This window comes from Lutzomyia longipalpis, chromosome 1, assembly GCF_024334085.1.
Source record: "Lutzomyia longipalpis isolate SR_M1_2022 chromosome 1, ASM2433408v1".
Classification (NCBI taxonomy): Eukaryota; Metazoa; Arthropoda; class Insecta; order Diptera; family Psychodidae; genus Lutzomyia; species Lutzomyia longipalpis.
In genome coordinates, this window is record NC_074707.1 from 32,271,548 (window position 1) to 32,291,500 (window position 19,953).

General features: G+C 36.6%; 5 protein-coding genes across 16 annotated transcripts in view; 2 read left to right on the forward strand and 3 right to left on the reverse strand.

Annotated features, from left to right (window-relative positions):
* The window catches only part of LOC129786104 (protein AAR2 homolog), a 211,345-nt gene that overhangs the window by 179,796 nt on the left and 11,596 nt on the right, over positions 1-19,953 (forward strand). The gene's annotated exons all lie outside the window — the stretch shown is intronic.
* Positions 991-4,810, reverse strand: LOC129786075 (TAR DNA-binding protein 43-like). 12 transcript variants are annotated; one of them, XR_008750093.1, is made up of 6 exons: positions 4,232-4,810; positions 3,541-4,158; positions 3,220-3,432; positions 2,907-3,130; positions 2,321-2,466; positions 991-2,201 (listed from the first exon to the last, which is right to left on the reverse strand). XR_008750093.1 is itself a non-coding variant. In XM_055820882.1 (5 exons), the coding sequence occupies exons 1-5, from the start codon at positions 4,476-4,478 to the stop codon at positions 2,380-2,382; spliced, it is 1,389 nt and encodes a 462-aa protein (XP_055676857.1). In that variant the 5' UTR covers positions 4,479-4,810; the 3' UTR covers positions 991-2,379. The 12 variants fall into 12 exon arrangements, 5 of the variants coding, with proteins under 5 accessions (XP_055676857.1, XP_055676858.1, XP_055676856.1 ...); XR_008750090.1 differs by having other exon boundaries at positions 3,220-3,474; XR_008750094.1 differs by having other exon boundaries at positions 3,244-3,432; positions 3,541-4,176.
* LOC129786123 (E3 ubiquitin-protein ligase RNF25) lies at positions 6,149-7,975 on the reverse strand. Its single transcript, XM_055820953.1, has 3 exons — positions 7,848-7,975; positions 7,659-7,730; positions 6,149-7,500 (listed from the first exon to the last, which is right to left on the reverse strand). Exons 1-3 carry the CDS (start codon positions 7,853-7,855, stop codon positions 6,579-6,581), a joined length of 1,002 nt encoding a protein of 333 aa, XP_055676928.1. The 5' UTR covers positions 7,856-7,975; the 3' UTR covers positions 6,149-6,578.
* Positions 8,017-10,714, forward strand: LOC129786019 (alkylated DNA repair protein alkB homolog 8). Its single transcript, XM_055820777.1, has 2 exons — positions 8,017-8,289; positions 8,358-10,714. Exons 1-2 carry the CDS (start codon positions 8,188-8,190, stop codon positions 10,056-10,058), a joined length of 1,803 nt encoding a protein of 600 aa, XP_055676752.1. The 5' UTR covers positions 8,017-8,187; the 3' UTR covers positions 10,059-10,714.
* On the reverse strand, positions 10,690-19,154 carry LOC129786184 (high mobility group protein Z-like). The gene is made up of 3 exons (XM_055821034.1): positions 19,010-19,154; positions 12,037-12,193; positions 10,690-11,928 (listed from the first exon to the last, which is right to left on the reverse strand). The coding sequence occupies exons 2-3, from the start codon at positions 12,184-12,186 to the stop codon at positions 11,743-11,745; spliced, it is 336 nt and encodes a 111-aa protein (XP_055677009.1). The 5' UTR covers positions 12,187-12,193; positions 19,010-19,154; the 3' UTR covers positions 10,690-11,742.

The following is a 19,953-nucleotide window of genomic DNA, read 5'->3' on the forward strand; positions in this document are numbered from 1 at the left end:
CTATCGTACAGTTTTCGAGATATTCATCGAAAACTCATCGAAAATTTTGTTTTTACTTTTTGGCCCCCTAGCGGTCATTTTTGAAACTTTCGATGTTCTAGAGAGTTGTAGAGCTTGTTGAGAGCTTTCATTTGAGTCCAAGTTGATCAAAATCGGTCAAGCCGTTCTCGAGTTATGGCCGATTTTCGATGAAAAGTTTAAACGGCCATATTGGCTAAACGGCTTGACCGATTTTCAAAAATGAGGTATCGTTGGAAAGGTCTTGATGGCCCCTACAACATATCAAAATTTCAGATTTTTAGCTATTACAGGGACTGAGATATAGCGAAAACAAAGTTTAGGGGTGTTTTAAAATGGCGGACGCGGGGGTGGGGGGTAAAATTTGACGTCATAATCGGACGTCTTCCAGTCGACTTTTAAACTTTGCCGTTTACCGCAAGTCTCTATCTATTACCGTTCTCTTGCAATTAAGCCTTATACGACGGACGGACGGCCGGAAAAGTTTTTTGGAGCATACGTTTTTTGGAATGTTGGGACCCTAATTCGTGCTCATACCAAGTTTGAGCCCGATCGGACAACATTGCATTTTAGGTGGTACACAGAAGCTGTGCTATTCTTTTCTTCGAAAGAATCACAGCTAAATTAAGGTTAAATTTTGAGGGTATAATCATCAATCCCCCAAAGGTTAAAATGTTGAGATAAATTAAATAAATAGGTACTTTTAATGAGAAAGAGTACACCACATTCATTCAAGATCACCCCCTTGCTTTGTTTCTTACCGTTCCATTCACATTTTGTATATTTTTCTGTTTTCATTGCTAAATAGGATGGTAAAAGTGATAAATGAATCGGAATTAATCACAAACTCGTACAGAGAGGGTGGAAAAAGGAAGCAAAACAGTTTTTTCTGTGTAATAAAAATAAAATGTGAAAGAAAAAAAAGACTCTAATGTGCCCAAAAGAAAACCATTCATCAAGAAAAATCACCTCTTTCAAGTGCAGACATCAAGAATATTTTATTAATAATTATGAATAAAATTTGTAGGTTTTTTTTTTCTTCGTCATTCATAATATTATTACAACAGATCTATCCCATTCATTCGTTCAATAATTTCAGCATACATTTCTGTTGCAATAATATCACGTTATACAAATCAATTTATCCCTCGTTTTTTCACTCTTTAAACTGAAATCAAAAATCAAACATTATACATATAGTCATCTCACTATAAATGAAAAGAAAAAAATATATCTTCTAACATCAATCTCTCCCAATATTTGAAAAAAAAAATCATTTTCTCACATAAGAAAATCTTTCATTTCTTCCTTTTTTTGTCTCTGTCTCAATTACAATGAAAAACACAATCATTCCCCCACACGGAGGCAGATGACTTATTTTTTTTAAGATTTTGTCTTATTCGCTATTAATTAGTATTTTTTGTTGCATATTGTTTATCAATTATAAAATTGCCATCATTAACTCACATTTTCCTTTTGTTTTATGTTTTTTTTCTCATCTAATCAAATCCTCTTTTACAATTTTCTCCCTTAGCGCAGCATTTATGTTTACAATCATCATCAATTTTTTTTTCTAAAGACTCACAACACTTGCAAACAAATAAACTCATTTATATTGTAGCAACTCTCCCAAAAAAGAAATATATATTCGTATTTTAAATTTAAAAAAAAAGAACATAATTCTGAAGAGAAAAAAATTCACGTGTTGAAAAACAAATTGATTGAATCTACCACACTCTCATTGTTGATTAGTGAATGAAAAAAATGTACAGAGATGCTCTTTTATTCCCACAAACACGTTCCTTTCTCAATTATAACTAATAAAAAAAAAACGCCAAGAAAAACACACATCCTCTCGCTGCAAATTATCCTTTCATCATGATAAGGCAAAAATAAAAGAGATTTAAGAGAAATTTTCCAACATCTAACTCGTGAGCCAACAGTCACATTTCCTTCCCTTATCTCTATCATTTAGATAACTTTGCGTGTGTTTCTCTCTCGCTCGTACGCTTTCAAACTCTCTTTCTCGCTCTCTCACTATAAAATCAACAATGTTTTTATTTTTATTTTATCCACAATTTCCGAGAAAATTCTCATTTTTTTTTCTTTGTAAAAATTTCTCCCTTCTTTTTAAAAAAAAATGTCAAAAAGCGAAATTATTTCCTCATAATTTGCTTATTATCCTAGAATGAAGGAGAAAAGGAAAAATATAACTGAGAAAGTAAATGATGCCCAAAAAACAAGAACATCGACAAATGTCTCAAAATCATTCATTTAAAATAAAATTAAAATAAAGGCTTACTTTCATTCGCATTTGCCCCCCCATTTTGTCCATCAACCCACACACTTTTGGGGGAGTTCTTAGAGAAAATTCTGCTTGTGGTCTGGACCAGGTTGTCCGGAACCGCCTTGCTGTCGTGACCAGGGTTGATTTCCACCCTGAAATTGCTATTTTTGCATTCACACGATGATTTTTTGATTTGTTTTTCGTCAATCAACCAACAACGCCATGAAATAGCACACCCAAAGAAAATTTTTACATTAAAATGTTGTAAAAAGATGTTTAAGAAAAAGCATAATTAACGCTCTTTGTTAAATGTTGTGGCATAAAGCTCTTTTGCTTGACTTTTATTCGTCAACTTATAATTTTTTTCTTGAAAAAAAAAGTCAAAAAGATCGTAAAAAAATAACAAAATGTCATGAAGAAATATGATTTTATGCTGAAAGAAGCATAATTTATGAGCATTTTCTGTGGAATGAGAGGAATGAAGCTTGAAATTTAATAACTGAATGCCTTGAAAAATGCTTCATTGCTGTACAAAAACTCAAATATGCCACTACAAATAGGAAAGAACGCTGAGAGAGAGATAAGAAGAATATTATCTTACATTGTTTACTTGCTGACCATCGCCACCACCGCCGCCACCCTGAGACATCCACGAGAGGAAATTTCCACCCTGGGATGAGCCAGGCTGTGCATTGGGGCCACCGGAGCCACCAAAGCCCTGCTCTTGATTCTGATTCTGAAGATTCCCAATGAGACTCCACTGATTGAGGGCAGCAGCAACAAGAGCCGGATTCATCGGAAGAGCATTAATGTTCAATCCAACACCTACACGGGAGGAAAAGAAGAAAGAAGAAAAAGCATTAGAAACTTGAGATTCCCGGGAAAATATTGAGGAAATTGGCAAAGAAATTTACCAAGAGGATTATTAATATTTTGACCTTGATTTGATGGATTCTGCCCTTGAGGATTAATTCCAAGTGCCTGTAGGTTAGGCATGTCCAAATTCCCGCGATTCTGATTGCTCCATCCGTTGTTGTGCTGAATCGGCGGGTTGGGCATGTAGCCACGACTCTGTGGGTAGGAAATATTCTCCTGTCGACTTATGGGATTCCTCGGGTCCGGTGGCACTGGAAATGAAGGTTTGTCACAACCAGCAGGGAGGACGTGGTCTGACAAGGGACCAGTAAGCTTTCATAACGAATTTACTGTTTATGTCAGGATTTTTAATGACTTACCGGAACCACGTTGATGATGCGACGGAGGTCCTGATGTGTAATTTTGATTGCGATTCTGTTCGGACTTTGGTGCTGCATTGGACACGCGTACTGATACACCCTTAATGATGTGATCCTCCCCACAGAGGGACTGAGCAACTTCCGGATCGAGAAAGGTGACAAAGCTAAACGCACGGAAGGGCTTTGGGATGAAAACGTCAGTCACTTCGCCGAATTTGGAGAAGTAATCCCTCAAATCGTCTGCCGTGAGGTCCTCGGAGCATCGTCCAACGAACACCTTGCAAGGTACCTGCTGTACCATTCCCTCCTTGGAATTTGGCACCTTCACCTCGCACCAGCGATTGTCAATGAGATGACGCTGAGCCAGGACACGCATTTGTGCCTCATACGAACCGAAGCGTATAAAACCGAATCCCTTCGACTGCCCCGACTTGATGTCCTTCTTCACTTGAGCCATTAAAACTTCGCCGAATGACTCAAAGTACTCCCGGAGACTCTGTTCTGTTGTCTTCCACGGTAAACCGAGAACAATGAGATCGGTGCACCGCAATCGCGTTTCCATGCGCTTTGTCTTTGCCGTGGAGTTCTCCAGGTGATCATCGCTCTTCCTCTTGTTTTCTGCAATAGACGTTAAGGCTAAAGGGTTAGGAGGGATTGCATGGCATGCTAAATGCGTATTATGGGTTATCACCTTTGGGGAAGACGCAGAAGTACACCTGAGAACCCCAACCACTCTCAGGGATCGGTGGATGGAGTCGTCCCTCATTGAGACGTACCCCACGGATGGCACGCGAATCAGGATTGCGGTACTTGAGACCGCACGTTCCCGGAAACTGTGCTTGCAATGTTGACAGCAGTAGCGTCCCATCCTCTTCCACCGGCAACTCAATCGGCTCCTCACCCTCTTCCTCGGACACTTGCAGGAACTCAATAGACATGTTTCTATGGGGGTTCTTACTTCACACAAGCAGCTTCTCAAAGGGGGTTCGTAATAATTCTTTTGTAAAACTCAATACAAAATCCCAAGCAGAAGGCAATCAATACAAAAGTGAGGTTATAAACCGCGTCACTAGATTTCCACAGCTTTTCACACAATTCCCTCAAATCTTTCTCTCAGCACACACGCAAACACACTAAGCACACACTCAGCCACCCTATCCACCAGGATATTGGGCAAAAAACTAGGCAAATTTCCGGGAAAAGTGCAAAAAAAATAACTACTCCTCACAATTTACTCCCAATTTGGATACCTTCATTACCAAAACTTTTTTAGTACGAGCGGTACGCTTACAAATTGGGCCAATTTAGATTTCAGGAGCTTTGAAATTTTATCCGAAAGTTTCAAAGGAAATTTTCAAACTCTACTGAAATATTTAAAAGGATGAAAGTTTTTCACTTTTTTAACCTTTGGAATGCGGAGGCCTTGGAGGTTACGTAGAATGCGAAGGTGGGGTCGTTGAGCGACCCCAAAAAGAAGGCCAATTATCTCCCAAACTATACAACCTGGAGTTGTCGGGTTAGTGCCTATAGATTCCTTATATAGTCCTCTTGCACCCTGCACCACAAATTTTCCACCACAAAACACGTAGAAGAAGATATTTGGGAAAAACATTTTTCACTCATTTTTCACAATTTCTTTTTGAGAAATTTGCCAAGAAACTGCAATTTTTTTTTCACTCTTCCCCACATTCCCCTCACTTCCCGCAACGTGATAAATGGCAATATTTCTCGAATATTCTTTATTGTTTTGCACATTTACATGCTTCTAATTATGTTTTATGTTGCTTATGCTCTAAAAAATTTTCCGCAGCATGACCGTTACACCAATTTTTGAATTCCCTTCTTCTACATTTTCCTTAATAACTTTTCTTGTGGTGGTCGGATTGAGCTGAAATTTTTACACAACCTCCTCAGATAACCAAAGAACTTATTTCCAAAAGATGGGAATGGTATCTTTTATATTTATGGAGATATAACACGAAATATAGCGCTGGGGTCGTTCAACGACCCCGCTCCGCATTCCAAGGGTTAAAGGAAAAAATCATTTTTTGGGACTTGGACCCTCTCTGCAGAGGCTTAGGGGGCCCCGGGGAGCTTCAGTAAAAATTTGAGCGCGAAATTCGCCGGATTTTTTTATTGCCATCGGAAAATTTGGAGTACTGCACCGAAACCATTTGCCGATGGTGTTTAAAGTCAATTTTCTTCGCTCCTAAGCAATTTTCCAACTTTTCCTGCAGCAGAGGGCATCTTTGTGGATCCCTGCGCCTGTTCTGGATGTTTTTCGGGTTTGTCGGGAAGCAATTTTTTGTGTTTTTTCCCAGATTTATATTTTTAATCTTCCGTTTTTTTATGCCGATTGACGCGATGTCTTTCCTTAAGCCCGGAAAACTCAATTTATCCGGAAAATTCAGCAGAAAACCCAAGAAAATTGCAAAAAATGAAAGTGTGAGGGAGATGGATAGCGATGAAATGCATCCGTCTCATTTTCTCTTCAGGAAACAGTACCGCAGAGAACTAACACTTAGGGCGCCAAATTCAAAACTCAATTAAAATTATTCGTCAAAAACCAATAAAATAAAAATAAATAAATTAGAAATAAAACAAAGAAAAAAATATGAAAAAATAAATATTTTGTAAAATAAAATCATACATTTTGCCATTAATATCTTAATTTTAACACAATGTACACTTTTTTTGCTGACTAGGAATGTATATTTAATTCTCATTTAAGATTGTCTATCTAGGAATATTATGTATATCTAGAAAGAGAGATTGAGTTACATAAAATCTATGAACATATTTTTGGTTTTTGTTGAGAAATTAAATAGGATTCCTAAATCGATTGAGCTGGGAAATGAATTTGGAGAGGAGGAGTGGTTGTCCTCAAGAGACAAAGGGAGACAGATGTGATGCCCTCGTGTGTGTCGTCACAAGACCATAAGATTATAATCAGGAAATATTCCAGATAGACAAAGGCGAAGGGTCAGGGGAATCTATGAGCAGATTTGCCCTTCGCAGATGAGGTTTGAGAGCCAATGTCATCTAGGATGTGAGCCACAGGGTTGATCTCTACCAGGTCCTGCGCGTCGGTTCCTATTGTTGCGTCGATAGCTGTGATGATTCCCACCGTGATGCGTCCGCTGATGACTACTGCGGGTGATCCCACGTTGATGTGGGTAGTTCTGCTGACCCCTACGCGTTGGGGTTTGTGGTTGCTCAGCTGGTGGCTCATCGGGGCTGGTGTCGGAAGTTTTGTGCCCCTCGGTGCCTTCGTCGTCGTTATCAATGGAAATTACATTCCCCTCATCGGCGTCCACGTCAATGATCCCTCCACGGATCTTCTGACGCAGGAACAATTCAGCCATCTTCGCCTGCAACTCCCGTATCTCATCTGTCAGCTGGAAGTGTGGAGCATTCTCAAGCTCCATGGGGGGCTGAGCACAGCCCAGCGGCTCCTCGACGTCATCACTAATTGACTCACGGCAGACAGGGCAGGTGGCCTGATAGGGTTTCGCCTGCTTCTTCTGCCACCCCGGCAGCTTATCGTACTCCTCTTGGTAGTTGCGACGCGACGCACTCAAGTGCCGTGCTAGACAGTAGCTGTGGAGATAGTGATAACACGGTGTTTTCGTGAATTCATCCCCCTCCTGAAAGCCAAACAAGCACACAACACACTGCCCAGATGGTAAATTGCTATCAGTCAGATGTTCCCGAATTATCTCAATTAGGTCAAACACCACCGGCTGCCCGAGGCATTCATCTAGTTTCTTGCGCATCGCCTCCTCGATGGCATTGATACTACTATCGGAGAGTCCACGTGGATTTCGCAGTTTGAACTGGGGCTTCGTGTCCGGATAACCCTCAGTTGGCATCACTTGGAGTGTCACGCAGACGTACTGCCGATCCACATCTCCACCCACTGTTGGCAGTACAGTTGTCTCTATCACCTCCGGGAAGCCACTGCAAGCATAACATCCCAAAATCCCCTCAATTAGCCCCTTCTCACTGAACTTCCGTTGCAAATCTCCCCGAAATCACTTCGTGCCTGAATTTATTGATTTTTATCCCTCGGAAAAATCCTCTATAAAAGTTTATTACTTTCTTAAAGCTATTCTTACCTTTCTGGATGCCTCACAATGGTCACGTCATCCATGAGAATTGCTTCCAGGGATTCCACTTCATCCAATAATCTGCAAAAATTCAAGAAAAGTTCAGAAGAAAAATCTCTTTTTTTTCCTTCTCAAAACACCAAAATTTTAGGACTTCGAGGACATCTTAGGAAATCCGGAATTTCCTGGATTACTCACATTTCCATAATATTTAGAAGAGTTTTTCTGCCCTTTGTCGTAGATTCTTTTCAATATTTTTCACCAAAAATTTGGTAAAAACTCTCGAGAAAAAGTAATCACGGAAAATCTCTTGAAAGAAAAATTTTTCACTGACACTTCTTCTTCTTCTTACTTTTATGAGATTTTTTATGTTTTAATTTTGAGGTTTTGGAGTTTCCTGGACATCTGCGGAAGTGATAAAAATTGTATAAAAGGGAAGGAAAAGTCACTGAGAGAACCTTAAAAATTTATAAAACAAAAAGAAACTTTTTGGAAGTTTGTGAAAATCGAATCTTCTGAGGATCTTCCGGGAATCAGGATGAGTAGCAGAGAGGAAAGAAAAATCCTGAGGAAAACCAAAAGGTGCCAAAGTCTCGTGGAAAAGGATACAGGGATCAAATTGACGGATAATGTAGAATTGGTAAGGTTTTTATTACTTTTAAAAATTCATCAGCAAAGGTTAGAAAGCATGGTTCCCTCCTTTCACAGAATCTGGCCATCTGCAATGCCGGTCTTGCCACTGGATTGCGTCCAGAGAGTATCCTCAATGAAACTGAGGGAATTGGGATTATCTCTGCAATTGCCATGCTTCCTGGAAAATCTTATTGCTTTCTCTCCTGCAGCAATCTTGAGGATTCCCAGAAGATCTTCAATCATCTCCATGGGAAAGGGAAGCTGGCTCAGAATCAGGGAGTTCTGTACTTGTCTTTCTGCAAGGATATCCCAAAGGTGGAGAATCCCTGGGATGAAAATATAATCCCCCCAGGATTGGTTGTTGTGGAAGATTTCATATCAGCAGAGGAAGAGGAGAGATTAATCGGCTGCATTACGTGGCAGGATAGTAATCAAAGTTCAGGAAGAGAGCTTAAACATCGTCAAGTGAGGCATTACGGGTATGAATTTCGCTATGGAACAAATGATGTAGACATGGAGAATCCCCTGGAGGAGAAAATTCCCGAAGAATGCAGCATTTTATGGAAAAGATTCCGGGAAAAGCATCCGGAAATTCATTGGGAAACTCCTGATCAAATGACGGTGAACAAGTACGCCCCTGGACAAGGAATCCCACCACACTGTGATACCCATAGTCCCTTCGCGGGTCCCATTGTCTCTTTATCATTGGGCAGTGATGTTGTAATGGAATTCCGAAGTGCTTCCGGTGAGAATTCCTGCATTTTCCTGCCTCGACGATCACTTTTACTCATGACCGGGGAGAGTAGGTACAATTGGACACACGGAATCACACCCAGGAGCATGGATATCATCCCTGGGAGGAAAGACAATGCCTCACTGACGGTCCTTCAGAGATCCACTCGAATTTCATTCACATTCCGGAAGCTTCGTCGTGGGGAATGTGATTGCAGCTTCTCCGCTTTTTGCGATACAAAGAAGCAATGTGTTCAGAAGCAAAAAGAATCCCTAGAATTATCCTCAATAGCAGCCAGAGTTGAAAAGGAAAATGTCCATCGGATTTACAATGAGATCGCTCAGCATTTCAGTGAAACAAGACACTCCCCATGGCCACAGGTGGCTGAATTTATCTCCAGTCTTCCTCCTGGATCATCTCTCGTGGACATTGGATGTGGGAATGGAAAGTATCTCCTTGCACGGGAGGACATCATCAAGATTGGCTGCGATCGGAGCGAAGTTCTCCTGGGAGTTTGTCAGGAGCGACAGCTGAATGCCTTCCTGTGTGACTGCCTGGCTGTTCCTGTGCGAGACAACTCAGTCAGTGCCTGCATCAGTATTGCCGTCATCCATCATTTGGCTTCTAAAGAACGACGCCTGCAAGCTGTGAAAGAGATGGCGAGGATTCTGGAGAAATCAGGTCGAGGATTGATCTATGTTTGGGCAAAGAATCAAGAGGCGGATAAAAGGAAATCCAGCTATTTGAGGCAAAATAAGAAATCATCTAAAGCTCCTCCATTGACTCTAGCAGCCGAGGAGGTAGTTGTGGATGAAAAGCTCCCACTTCCGGTGCACACAAACAGAACTCAGTTCCTCCACAGTGACATCCTGGTGCCGTGGAAGCTGAAAGATGGCACGGAAAACAACAAAACCTTCCTTAGATTTTATCACGTCTTCGAGGAGGGAGAACTTGAGGAGCTCTGTGGTCAGGTGCAGGACATCCGTGTCATCAAATCCTACTACGATCAAGGGAATTGGTGTGCAATCTTCGAAAAGTTATAGCCCTCGACTAAAGAACTGAAAAGCATCCTTTTATAGACAAAAGAGCTGCAGTTTAACCCTTTCGCGTCCACGTGAAAAATGAGCTCTTTTTAACGCGATATTTCTTGTCTAGATGCTTTTAGAGGATTTTTCTGAGTCAGAACGTCTTCTTTGGCCTCTTTAGCGTGAATTTGATGCATTTCTAACTTTAATAAACAATCAATTTCATAAATAATAGGAAAAATAAAATGTGTTTCATGTTTGGGTCAGCGTATGACCCAAAAAACGCGAAAGGATTAAAAGAAAATTAGTGTGTCTGGCGTAAAGTTTAGAAGATAAAAAGGAGTTTTCTCCGTCCGGTGAGCGCCAGAAAAGAGATTTTTTATAAAGAAAATCCCAAGATTAGCCTCAAAGCTTTCGATGCGCTCTGCATCATCTTCAGTGAGCTGGGGGAGTTTTATTAGAAGAAAAATATAGAATTAAAAAAAAAACAATAATTCTCCCCACCTACATGCATACAAAAGCCAACTCAGAAAAACTTACTTATTTGGAAAATTACAAAAATTGAATTAAAAAGAGGCACAAATGTCAACAACAATGTCAATGTTTATCTTCGATTAAAAGAAAATTCAAATTATGTAAAAAATCAAGATTTTAATAAATCTCCATTTATTTAATTCAATTTCATACAAAGAAAAATCTGTGCCGTTCTATTTACTGATGATTTTTTATCTTGAAGTGTGTTGTGTGACGAGGGAACACCAAGTTTTGAGGGAATGATTTTTTATTGCAGAAAAGAGAACTAAAATCTATTTTAAAAAAAAAATGAATTATACAAATTACAGAAAAAAACACAAATTTATATCCTAAATTCTAATACCAGGTACAGATAAATTACCTGACCTTTCGTTTTACACAAATATCTTGAAAGTCCTGTTTATTTCATTTTTTTTTAATTATTTTTTTTTATAATTATATTTATACTAATTAGAGAAAAATGTGTGTTAAAACATAAAATACGCTTTTACACATTTATTACTTCTCAATTTTACTTTTTTTTTAGTCGAAAGAGGTAGGATCTTACTCTTCTGTTTTTTTTATTTATTTTTATTTTAAATTTACTTTTGTAGCTATGTATTTTTTTTTGTTTAATGAACACGTACTTCATACTAGAATTTCCAAACTCGATACAACAAATTTATAGATAAACCTTCATTTTATTATGTTTCTTTTTTTAATGCATTTTTTTCCTATCTGTACTCTGTACACGAGACGCTACAAACTAACAAGGTGAGATTATCCATGAATTTGTTGATCGTGAATCTTTCCAAAAAAAAGACTACATTATAAAAGGAGGGGGTAAATATTACTTCTAAAAAAAAATGAATTATCCTTTAGTGTGGTTTTGAAAAATGAGGCTTCTCTGCGTGACGTTTCAATACTTTATCAAAAAATTTGGCAGACACAACTTACATACACATGAAACTTCCTTATTTTTTTTTGAACAATTAATTGTGTTTGTGTGTAACTTAATTCTCAAAATGTATTTACTTATTATTTAATTAAATCTTGTTTTTGGGATGAGTTTTAGAATCTAAATAAAAAAAAGGTAGAAAGTTGATACGAGAAGCCCCCTAGTCAATAAATTATTAAAATAGATTGATCCAGTTGTTTTTTTTTTGGGAGGGCAGAGAAGTGTGTCAGTTTAATCGCTCTCCTCATCACCGGATTCCTCATCCTCAGACTCCTTCTTTTTGCTCTTCTTGGCGGGTTTCTTTGAGCTCTTGCCGCGCTTCTTGCCAGCAGTCTCAGTTGATCCACCATTAGCTTCGTACTCCTTGATGAGCTTTGTGTATTCATCCTTCTGTTTAGCAGCCTTACCCTCCCACTCCTATTTATTAACACAAATTCAAAAGAAAATCCCATTTTTTAGTAAAAAAAAAAAAAAACTAAAAGACTAAAAATAAAAAAAAAAAATACTTAGAAATAATAAACTTACGGTCTTGTCCTTCATGTTGCGCCACATCTCACCACCCTTCTTCGCGATTTCGGTAACCTTGATTCCAGGGTTATCCTTCTTGATCTGTTCGCGGTTCTCATTGAGCCACAGCATGTAGGCGGACAGAGGACGCTTCGGCTTGTCAGACATGATTGTTCTAAAACAAATTGAAATAAAAAAAAAATTAAACTAAAGTATTAAGCCGGTTTTGTTTGTAAAATTCTAACGTTTGACGTTTTGTAACAATTGAAGTTTATTTTAATACATTTATATCTTATATCATGAAATTGTAGGCTTGAAATTGATAGGCCAAGAAGCGATTGACAATTATTCTATCATTTGACATATATTTTTTAACGTTAGAAGTTTTTTTTATATAATATTTGACGTCTAATTTAACGTATCACATGCCTTTTCTGACGTTTGATACCTAATCTAACGTTTAAAGATTCTTTTTCAAAAACTTGAAAATCTAATTTTATATTTTCTATGTAAATTTTATTTTACTTTAAAAGTTTTTTTTTTCTTGAAGATAAATCGAAACTTGAGTTATTTAAACATACAAAAACTTTCGGAGCAAGACCTATGTTGAAATTTAGTCAACTAGCTAATTAAAAATCAACTAAAAAGTTTTTGTTAATATGGAAATAAATAAGAATTCAGTTCTAACTTAATTATTCATAATTTAAAAAGTGATTAGAAATAGAATTGAACTTTGTGCACTTTTCTAAAATTTTTAGAAAACTAAAAGAATTTTCCCATCGCAATTTTAAAAGGATTCCCCCAATAATGCTAACTATTTAACGATTTTTATTAATTTAAAAAAGTTGTTGAAACAATTTTTATTGAACTTTTCCGCTTATGTAAATCCGTTGAAAATTGTGGGAAAAACGTTAAGTAAACAATATTGAGTCTTCACAAACTCAATTGCTCTTTCTTCGTATGGACTTGTTTACCTAAAACTCGACTTCCCAAAGTTCGTTTCGCTTCATTTCGTTGCACTTTTAATGAGAAGAAAAAACTAATAAACCTTTTTCGATTAAATTAAACATTTTAAGGTAATTTGCGAGTTGTTTTTAAAGTTTTTTTTTCATTATAGTGTTTGGAATAAAAGTTTGGAGTCGCTAAAGACATCCAGATTAATGAACTAATCCTATTTAAAAGTGAAAAGAATTTGAATACATTCTTTATTATTAGGTAAGGAATGATAGTTTAAAATCTTCAACCAGAAGTTGCCATAACCAACTCGCCAACCAACAATTTTAACCATCTTTTGGTAAAATTCGAAAAATCGTATTATAGTGCAATATAACCAACCATTTTTACCAAAACATGGTTTTTCAATAACCAAGTGCTTTTTAGGCCATGGTTGAGGGTTTTTAGATGTGCTTCTTTAAGACAGCAATGTACCGATCAAAATTAAAAAGTCATCAGATCGAGCTTAAACTTGGTATGAACACGAATTAGGGTCCCACACTCCAAAAACATATGCACCAAAAAAATTTTTTTTTGCTAAATTACAAGAAATAAATTACAAATTATAAAAATTAATAAATTTTTAATTATTTGAATACCGTAAAATGGGGTGAACAGAATAATTTTAAAAAATTAGGCGTTTTGAAATATGATCTATAGGTCGAAAACTTTTAATCGGTCCTTAAGGGTTAAAGGATTAAGGGAGTTAAGGGATTAAGGACCCAATCTTCTTCAGATTCAACGTTCAACCTTTTTCTACATCTCATCTTATCTAATTTTTTAGCAAATTTTTCAAATAATCAATTTAGAAACCATTTAAATGGTGCAAATAACTAATCTTATTCACCCCAATTTTTTTTAAATGTAAAAAATGTTAGAACATTTCTTTGAAAAAAATTATAATATTCTCTAACTAATTCAATATGGTCTAATGTTCCTTTCATTCAAAAACATATTGTGGTCAAAATTTACCAAAAACAATAAAAAATTTTCACAAATTCTTGATTCTATTAATGCATAGCTATGTAGACGCGAAATCCTTTTTTATTATATAGATGACATTGAAATGTATGGTTTTGTCTAATTCGCCCGTAAAATCACAACCATAAAAGAGTTCGCCTCACAAAACATGGAAAAGAATGCAAAATAATACCAACATTTGGTTATAGTAACCAAGTGTTGGTTGTTAACCAAGTGTTGGTTAATATTTTCTGGTTGCACCATAATAACCCCTCTAGTTTAGCTTATGATTATGCCTTAAACCTTTATTAAATTGTTTTAACTAAATAATAAGAAAAAAAATCCTTACACAATTCCTCAATTCTCTCTTTGAGACATTTAAAAAAAAAGCGTTAGGTCCTTGTGAAAATTGCAACAAAACTCTGCCTCTAGACAATAAAAAAAACCCACTAAAAGTGTAAGGGGAGAGGCTTGTTAAAAACCTTCCGTTAAATATGTCTCGATTATTTTTTTGAATATGCTTCTCCCGTATCCTTTTTCCCTGCTGCCTGCCTGGCTGCACTCCTGGCAACAAAAGCAATTCTATATATTCCCAGTTGGGTAACTTCCAGGCGAGGTAATGTACGTAATGTAGTGTATGTGCGAAAGGAAGGGGGATGCCGGAGTGAAATAAAATCGGTGTGTGATTTGGTGTGACGCTGCGCGCAAACACCGTAAATTTGGTCGATAAATAAAGTCCAAGAGACACACAGACATCATTTTCGGCCATTCATGAAAATATAATAAGTCTATATAAACGAGAAGAATGAAGATTATCCTTACGCCATCATCTTTGCCCAATATTACTTTCATACAGATTCTGTCTCCGAAATGGAGAAAAAAATACGTGTTTGCATTAAAAGCCAAATTCTGATATTTCCTTTCCTTTCCTTCCTCTTCTCTCCCCACTCAATGGAGATTCTTCTCTGCCTGAACCATTGCAGAAAGGAAGAACGACCGTTTGTATATGAAAAAAAATAATGATGCGAAACCGGGAGAAAGACAGAAAATTTTTGAGGTGAAGCACACCATTGCAGAGCAAAAGTGGAAGATGTTAAAATTCTTCAACTCTCTCATCATACTCTCCTTGATGGTGTCTTGTCTCCCCCCTGATTCTCGCATGTTTTGCCTTCTGGTGGAGCGCAGCGATCAAATCCCCCTTTGGCACAGCACAAGTGAGTTGGCAAAGCCAGAGTTGGACACAACCAAGAGCAAGCATTTTCTTCTACGCGCACAAACCCATTCTTTTCTTTCTCTGCCTTTTAGCAGCAGAAGTATTTTCGCATATATTTATGCTCGAATGAATGGGCAACAATTTACAAATTTTTATTTATTTTTTTTTTGTAATTGATACTTTTTAAATATTTTATTTCTCTTTTTAAAAATTCTTTTTTGCATTTAAAGTAGATATCAGTCGTTTAAAACTTTAAAAAATCGTATTTACTTGATAAAGGTTTCTAATTTAATTAAAAATTTAAAAACCAAAAATTAAATTTATTTTTTTAAATTAAATTTAAAATACAGACTCATTGCTATATATAAAATAAAAATGTGTGATAAAGACTTGAATTTAGCCGAAAAATGAAGGTATTTAAAAAACAAGAACATCATTTCATAATAAAGATCTCACCGACATAAAGATCAGCACTAAAACACATTCTTTACTTCTTGAATGACCTTCAATTCTATAGACCAGGAAATAAAAGGTCAATTGCAGAATTAAATTGTTTATTTAATTTTTAATAAATGAGAACTAAATGATAAAACAACTGTTAAAATTAAATCTCATCCAGTAGGTCAGTTTGACCTACTTCCTTACTTCTGTCAACGTTGTGGACCAAATAGAAAAAAAAGGTCAATAGCCCTTTCTTAAAGTTTTTCAATATCAATATTATTCAATATCCGGTTTATTACTGACTGGACAAAATATTCCCAAAACCATTATTACAGAACTAGAAGATAAAGAATAACAACCAGAGATTGTTGATTTGAAATCTGAGCAACCGTCAAGACAAGAAAATATGCTGATTTGTAAACATTCAAAAGAAGCTCAAAAAGATAAACTACAGGATTTTATCTTTTTAAAAATCAGCAAAATTCTCCTGAAGCTCTATAATTATATTTTTTTAGTTTGTTTTAAAAAGAATTTCTGCAAGTTCTGAATTTTTGAATGGAATAAGTTCTCTTTGCGATACGTCGTTATGATAAGCAACAAGCTCCAGTCCTCAAGGCAAGCAGTGAACTCTCCGAGACAATAGAAAGTCGTTTGAGATTCAAAAAATAAAAATCCTCCGCTTAGGGAGCAACGTAGGGAAAGAATTTTGTTACATCGTGGTAGGGTACTCTTTGGCCCCTTTGGAAAATGGTGGAAAATGTGATGATAAATTTGCAAAAGTAGCCAATTTAACGACTCCTGGTGGATTGGGCACCCATTGCTTGCTTGCCTGAATTGACTCTGCGTTGTCTCTCACAGAGATTCAGCTTTTGTGGGAATCGGTTGGTATATATACCGAGAGGCAAGGCACCCAAGCTGCGATACAACACACAGAGAAGTTCGTTAATGTTCTCTGCTCTTCAACACTATAAATGTTGATATGGTATTAACGCAGGCGCAATTTGGTGCGATGGGAAGAAGAATCCGGCAAGGAGAGAAGCCAACAAGCAGCCCAATATCAAACCATTGGCGGGCGACCCCTGCTAAAGGGTCCGCTACTGAGGCGACGAAAAGCCAAAACGCCGCTGATGTGCCGTTCCTCTCTGTGCCATGGTGTAGAGAGGCAGGCAGCTGTATTGGGAGGTAGAGTAGCCGATTCACACGCACGGCTTGGCTTCATATTGCTGGTGCTGCCTTGCTTACATGCAGCGGTACACGAAAAAAAGTATTTTGTGCCCAAATTGGGATACCCCTCTGTAATTCTTTTGTTTTTTTTTGTCTATGAATGACCTAAAGGTGATTAAGGTATTTTTTAAAATGATTTTCCGTTTACTTGTTAAAAATCTATTCTAATGCTGTTTTATTCTTTTGTTGAAATTTTAGTAGACCGGTAGAAAACTTTGTTCAAATCGCAGTTATTGTTAATAATCTATCTGCCAATTTAGGAATACGCATTAAACCCCAAAAATACCTGAAGTAACCAGAATTGGGTCAAACTTAAAGTCATTAGAAGCCAGACCATTTTAGCAAGATAAGACGCCTTTTTGCAATTTTGTTAACACCCAAGGATTTTACAGACAGACGACAAACATATTGCACCACGTGTTATGAGTTTCATGTGCACTTTTTGTTTATATTTTTAAAAATTTCTTTTGCTTTTCCCCCTTGTCTACTAAATTCGTATTTTTTTTTGTTTTTCAAACGTGGTCTAACAACATATCTATATAAAAAATTGACAATTATATAATTTTTTTTCTTAAGAAAATTCAGAGAAAAGTCGTTATTAAATGCTCTCATTATTATCTCAGAAAATTAGATAAAGGTTACTTTAAATACTAAAACAAAATGATTTTTTTTAATAATCTTAAATGTTTAACATTGATTCTAATATTTTTAAAGATTGTTGATGATTCTGATGTTCCCATTGTACTGTATTCATTAGACTTCATTTATTTTTTTGTTGACATTATAAGTGCATAAAAATGTCATTAAAAGTAGGTATTATTTCTATAAAAAAGTTTTATTTCTATAAAAATCTAATGAATTTGGTTAAAAGAAGAATTTTTTATAATGTCTTGCATCAAACTTGAAAGGATATTGTTCAAAAAATTACTTTTGAATAATTTTAATAAAAGAATAAGCAATGATGAAAAAAACTATGGGCAAATCTGGGTAAATAAAAGAATTTACTTCCATTCAATTTTTTTTGTTCAACGAATATTTGAGCTGTTTTTTTTAGGATGCCATTGTTGTACTATTGCAATTGTTTGTAATGTTGTATTTACATTTTTTTTTTTGAAGATAATATTAAGTTTCTTTGTTTTAAAAAATTGTTTTGCTTTTTTCTAAAAATACCTTTTGCTATTTTTTTTGTTAATTTAGTACGAAGGACGTACAAAGCTATCAATTTTCTGAATTCCTTGAATCGAGCCTAGGACGCTCTTTAAGCGTCGTAACGAAACAAATTACTTCTAGAGAAAGCACAAGCATATCCTGAAGCTTTCTAACACATTTTCTTCTGCACTAAACTAAAAAAACATTCTTTATCAAAAAATTAAAGAATTTTTTAAGTTAATTATATTTTTTCTGTCGTCTTTTAAAACAATAGAAACAGAAAGATTATATTTTTTAAATTGAATTAACGTAACAAAAGCATTGAAGAGGAATAAACTTTTTGCCATGTACCGCAGCAACTATCACCAAGCCGCTCGTATTCTCTCACTCTGGCAATGCTTCGGTGTAGAGAGCTGCTCGAACGACGAACAAAAAAGAAGCAATGGCCGCCTATATGGGAAGAATATGTATCGCGTTTGACCCGGTCGATGGCAATTTTGGCGCGAAAAGGGATTCCGCCCTGAATTTCCACGGGACCCCCGGGAGGGAAGTATGCAGTTTTGTAGAGCAGAATATTGGGGAATTTTCGTAGAACGCGACATTTTGCTACGATGCGCCGTATGGGCAGAAAATAATTTTCATTTATTGATGGCATACCCGAGTCAAGTGATGCTTCATACTAGCCATTTTTATTTTTTTTTTATCACGAAAACGAAAAATCGACGCAATATTGATGGAAAATGACGGGGATTGCTGGGAAAAGTGGGAAAATGTGCAATTTCCCGTGAAACATTGTGTATTTCAGGGGGAAATTGGGGAAAATGCAAGTTGGCTGGCTTCAAGGGAATATTCAGCCATTTCCTTAGCATTTCACTGGGCACCCCACGCCAGAGGTGATTACGTTTTTCAATGAAATTTTACCTCAAATACGCCAAAGATTTTGATAGAATTGCAACAAAAAAGTACTACAGGTATTGCAAATTGATTTGTGGAAGGGGATTTTTCACTTACCAGAATAATTTTCCGCTGATATTTGCTCACGAAAAACGCACCACAAAAATTTCCTTGTGCACTACGAGTCAACTTGAACAGTGGAAAAGGCAATGAAGAAAGTCTCGGGCCAATCGGCACGCTGAACGCTCATACTACGTATATGGGTGCATAGAAAGTGCTGCCGCCTGGCAGCCAACACTCCCTCATATTGCCCTTATGGGCTGCGGAAATTGGGAAAATTTGTTAAGAAAACTACAAAATTTCATATTTATTTCTTCGGGGTAGAATTTTTAATTATTTTTTTCAATTTTTCCACATCATTACTTTTGCATTGGTCAGTACAAAAAACAAAAGTGCTCGAACAAATTACGTTTTGTGTGGGCTTCGGGACTTTTTACATGGGACCATGCGAACCTAGCGGTGGGCATTTGGGCGCTAAATATGAATGTGCTACCCCGGAAAATCATCCCCTGACGCCGCGCGGGGGTGGGAAAAATTACAGGAGGTCACCTCGAGGGAGGCCCATTAATGTTTATTCAAAAGGAAGCATTGAAAATTAAGGGAAAATGGGAATTTCTTTGTAAATACTTTGAAATGTTCTCCCATTGAAAACCTTGAATGAATTTTATCTTTTCGATGGGAGTTGAATGAATTTGTTATTTTATGAATTTTATTGTTTTTGTCATTAATTTTAATACAAAATGTTGCGTTTTAGACCATTCTTCCTTTGGAATTAAATAAATAATTTAATTCCTTGTTCAATTTCCTTGTTTTAAAGGGGATTTTCGTGTTTTTTTTGCAATTCTTTTTGAGGCAGAAAATTCCTTTATTTGCAACATATTTCACTCCACATGCGCTCATGCAGAACAAATCATCTTTTACAAGGATACAAGGCGCCTCCTACACGTTTTTATCTCATTAATAGCTCACAAAAACTCCTCTCTCGATTCTCAAAAGTCTCA

Bases quoted from the DNA above. Each gene is read 5' to 3' on its own strand.
- LOC129786019 (XM_055820777.1), top strand. From the start codon at position 8,188: ATGAGTAGCAGAGAGGAAAGAAAAATCCTGAGGAAAACCAAAAGGTGC. The intron at 8,290-8,357 runs GTAAGGTTTTTA...CTCCTTTCACAG, and splicing joins TGACGGATAATGTAGAATTG to AATCTGGCCATCTGCAATGC.
- LOC129786075 (XM_055820879.1), bottom strand. From the start codon at position 4,478: ATGTCTATTGAGTTCCTGCAAGTGTCCGAGGAAGAGGGTGAGGAGCCG. The intron at 4,177-4,231 runs GTGATAACCCAT...CTAACCCTTTAG, and splicing joins CTTCTGCGTCTTCCCCAAAG to CCTTAACGTCTATTGCAGAA. The intron at 3,475-3,540 runs GTAAGTCATTAA...GTCCCTTGTCAG, and splicing joins GCATCATCAACGTGGTTCCG to ACCACGTCCTCCCTGCTGGT.
- LOC129786184 (XM_055821034.1), bottom strand. From the start codon at position 12,186: ATGTCTGACAAGCCGAAGCGTCCTCTGTCCGCCTACATGCTGTGGCTC. The intron at 11,929-12,036 runs GTAAGTTTATTA...GTTAATAAATAG, and splicing joins GCAACATGAAGGACAAGACC to GAGTGGGAGGGTAAGGCTGC.
- LOC129786123 (XM_055820953.1), bottom strand. The intron at 7,501-7,658 runs GTAAGAATAGCT...TTATGCTTGCAG, and splicing joins ATTGTGAGGCATCCAGAAAG to TGGCTTCCCGGAGGTGATAG.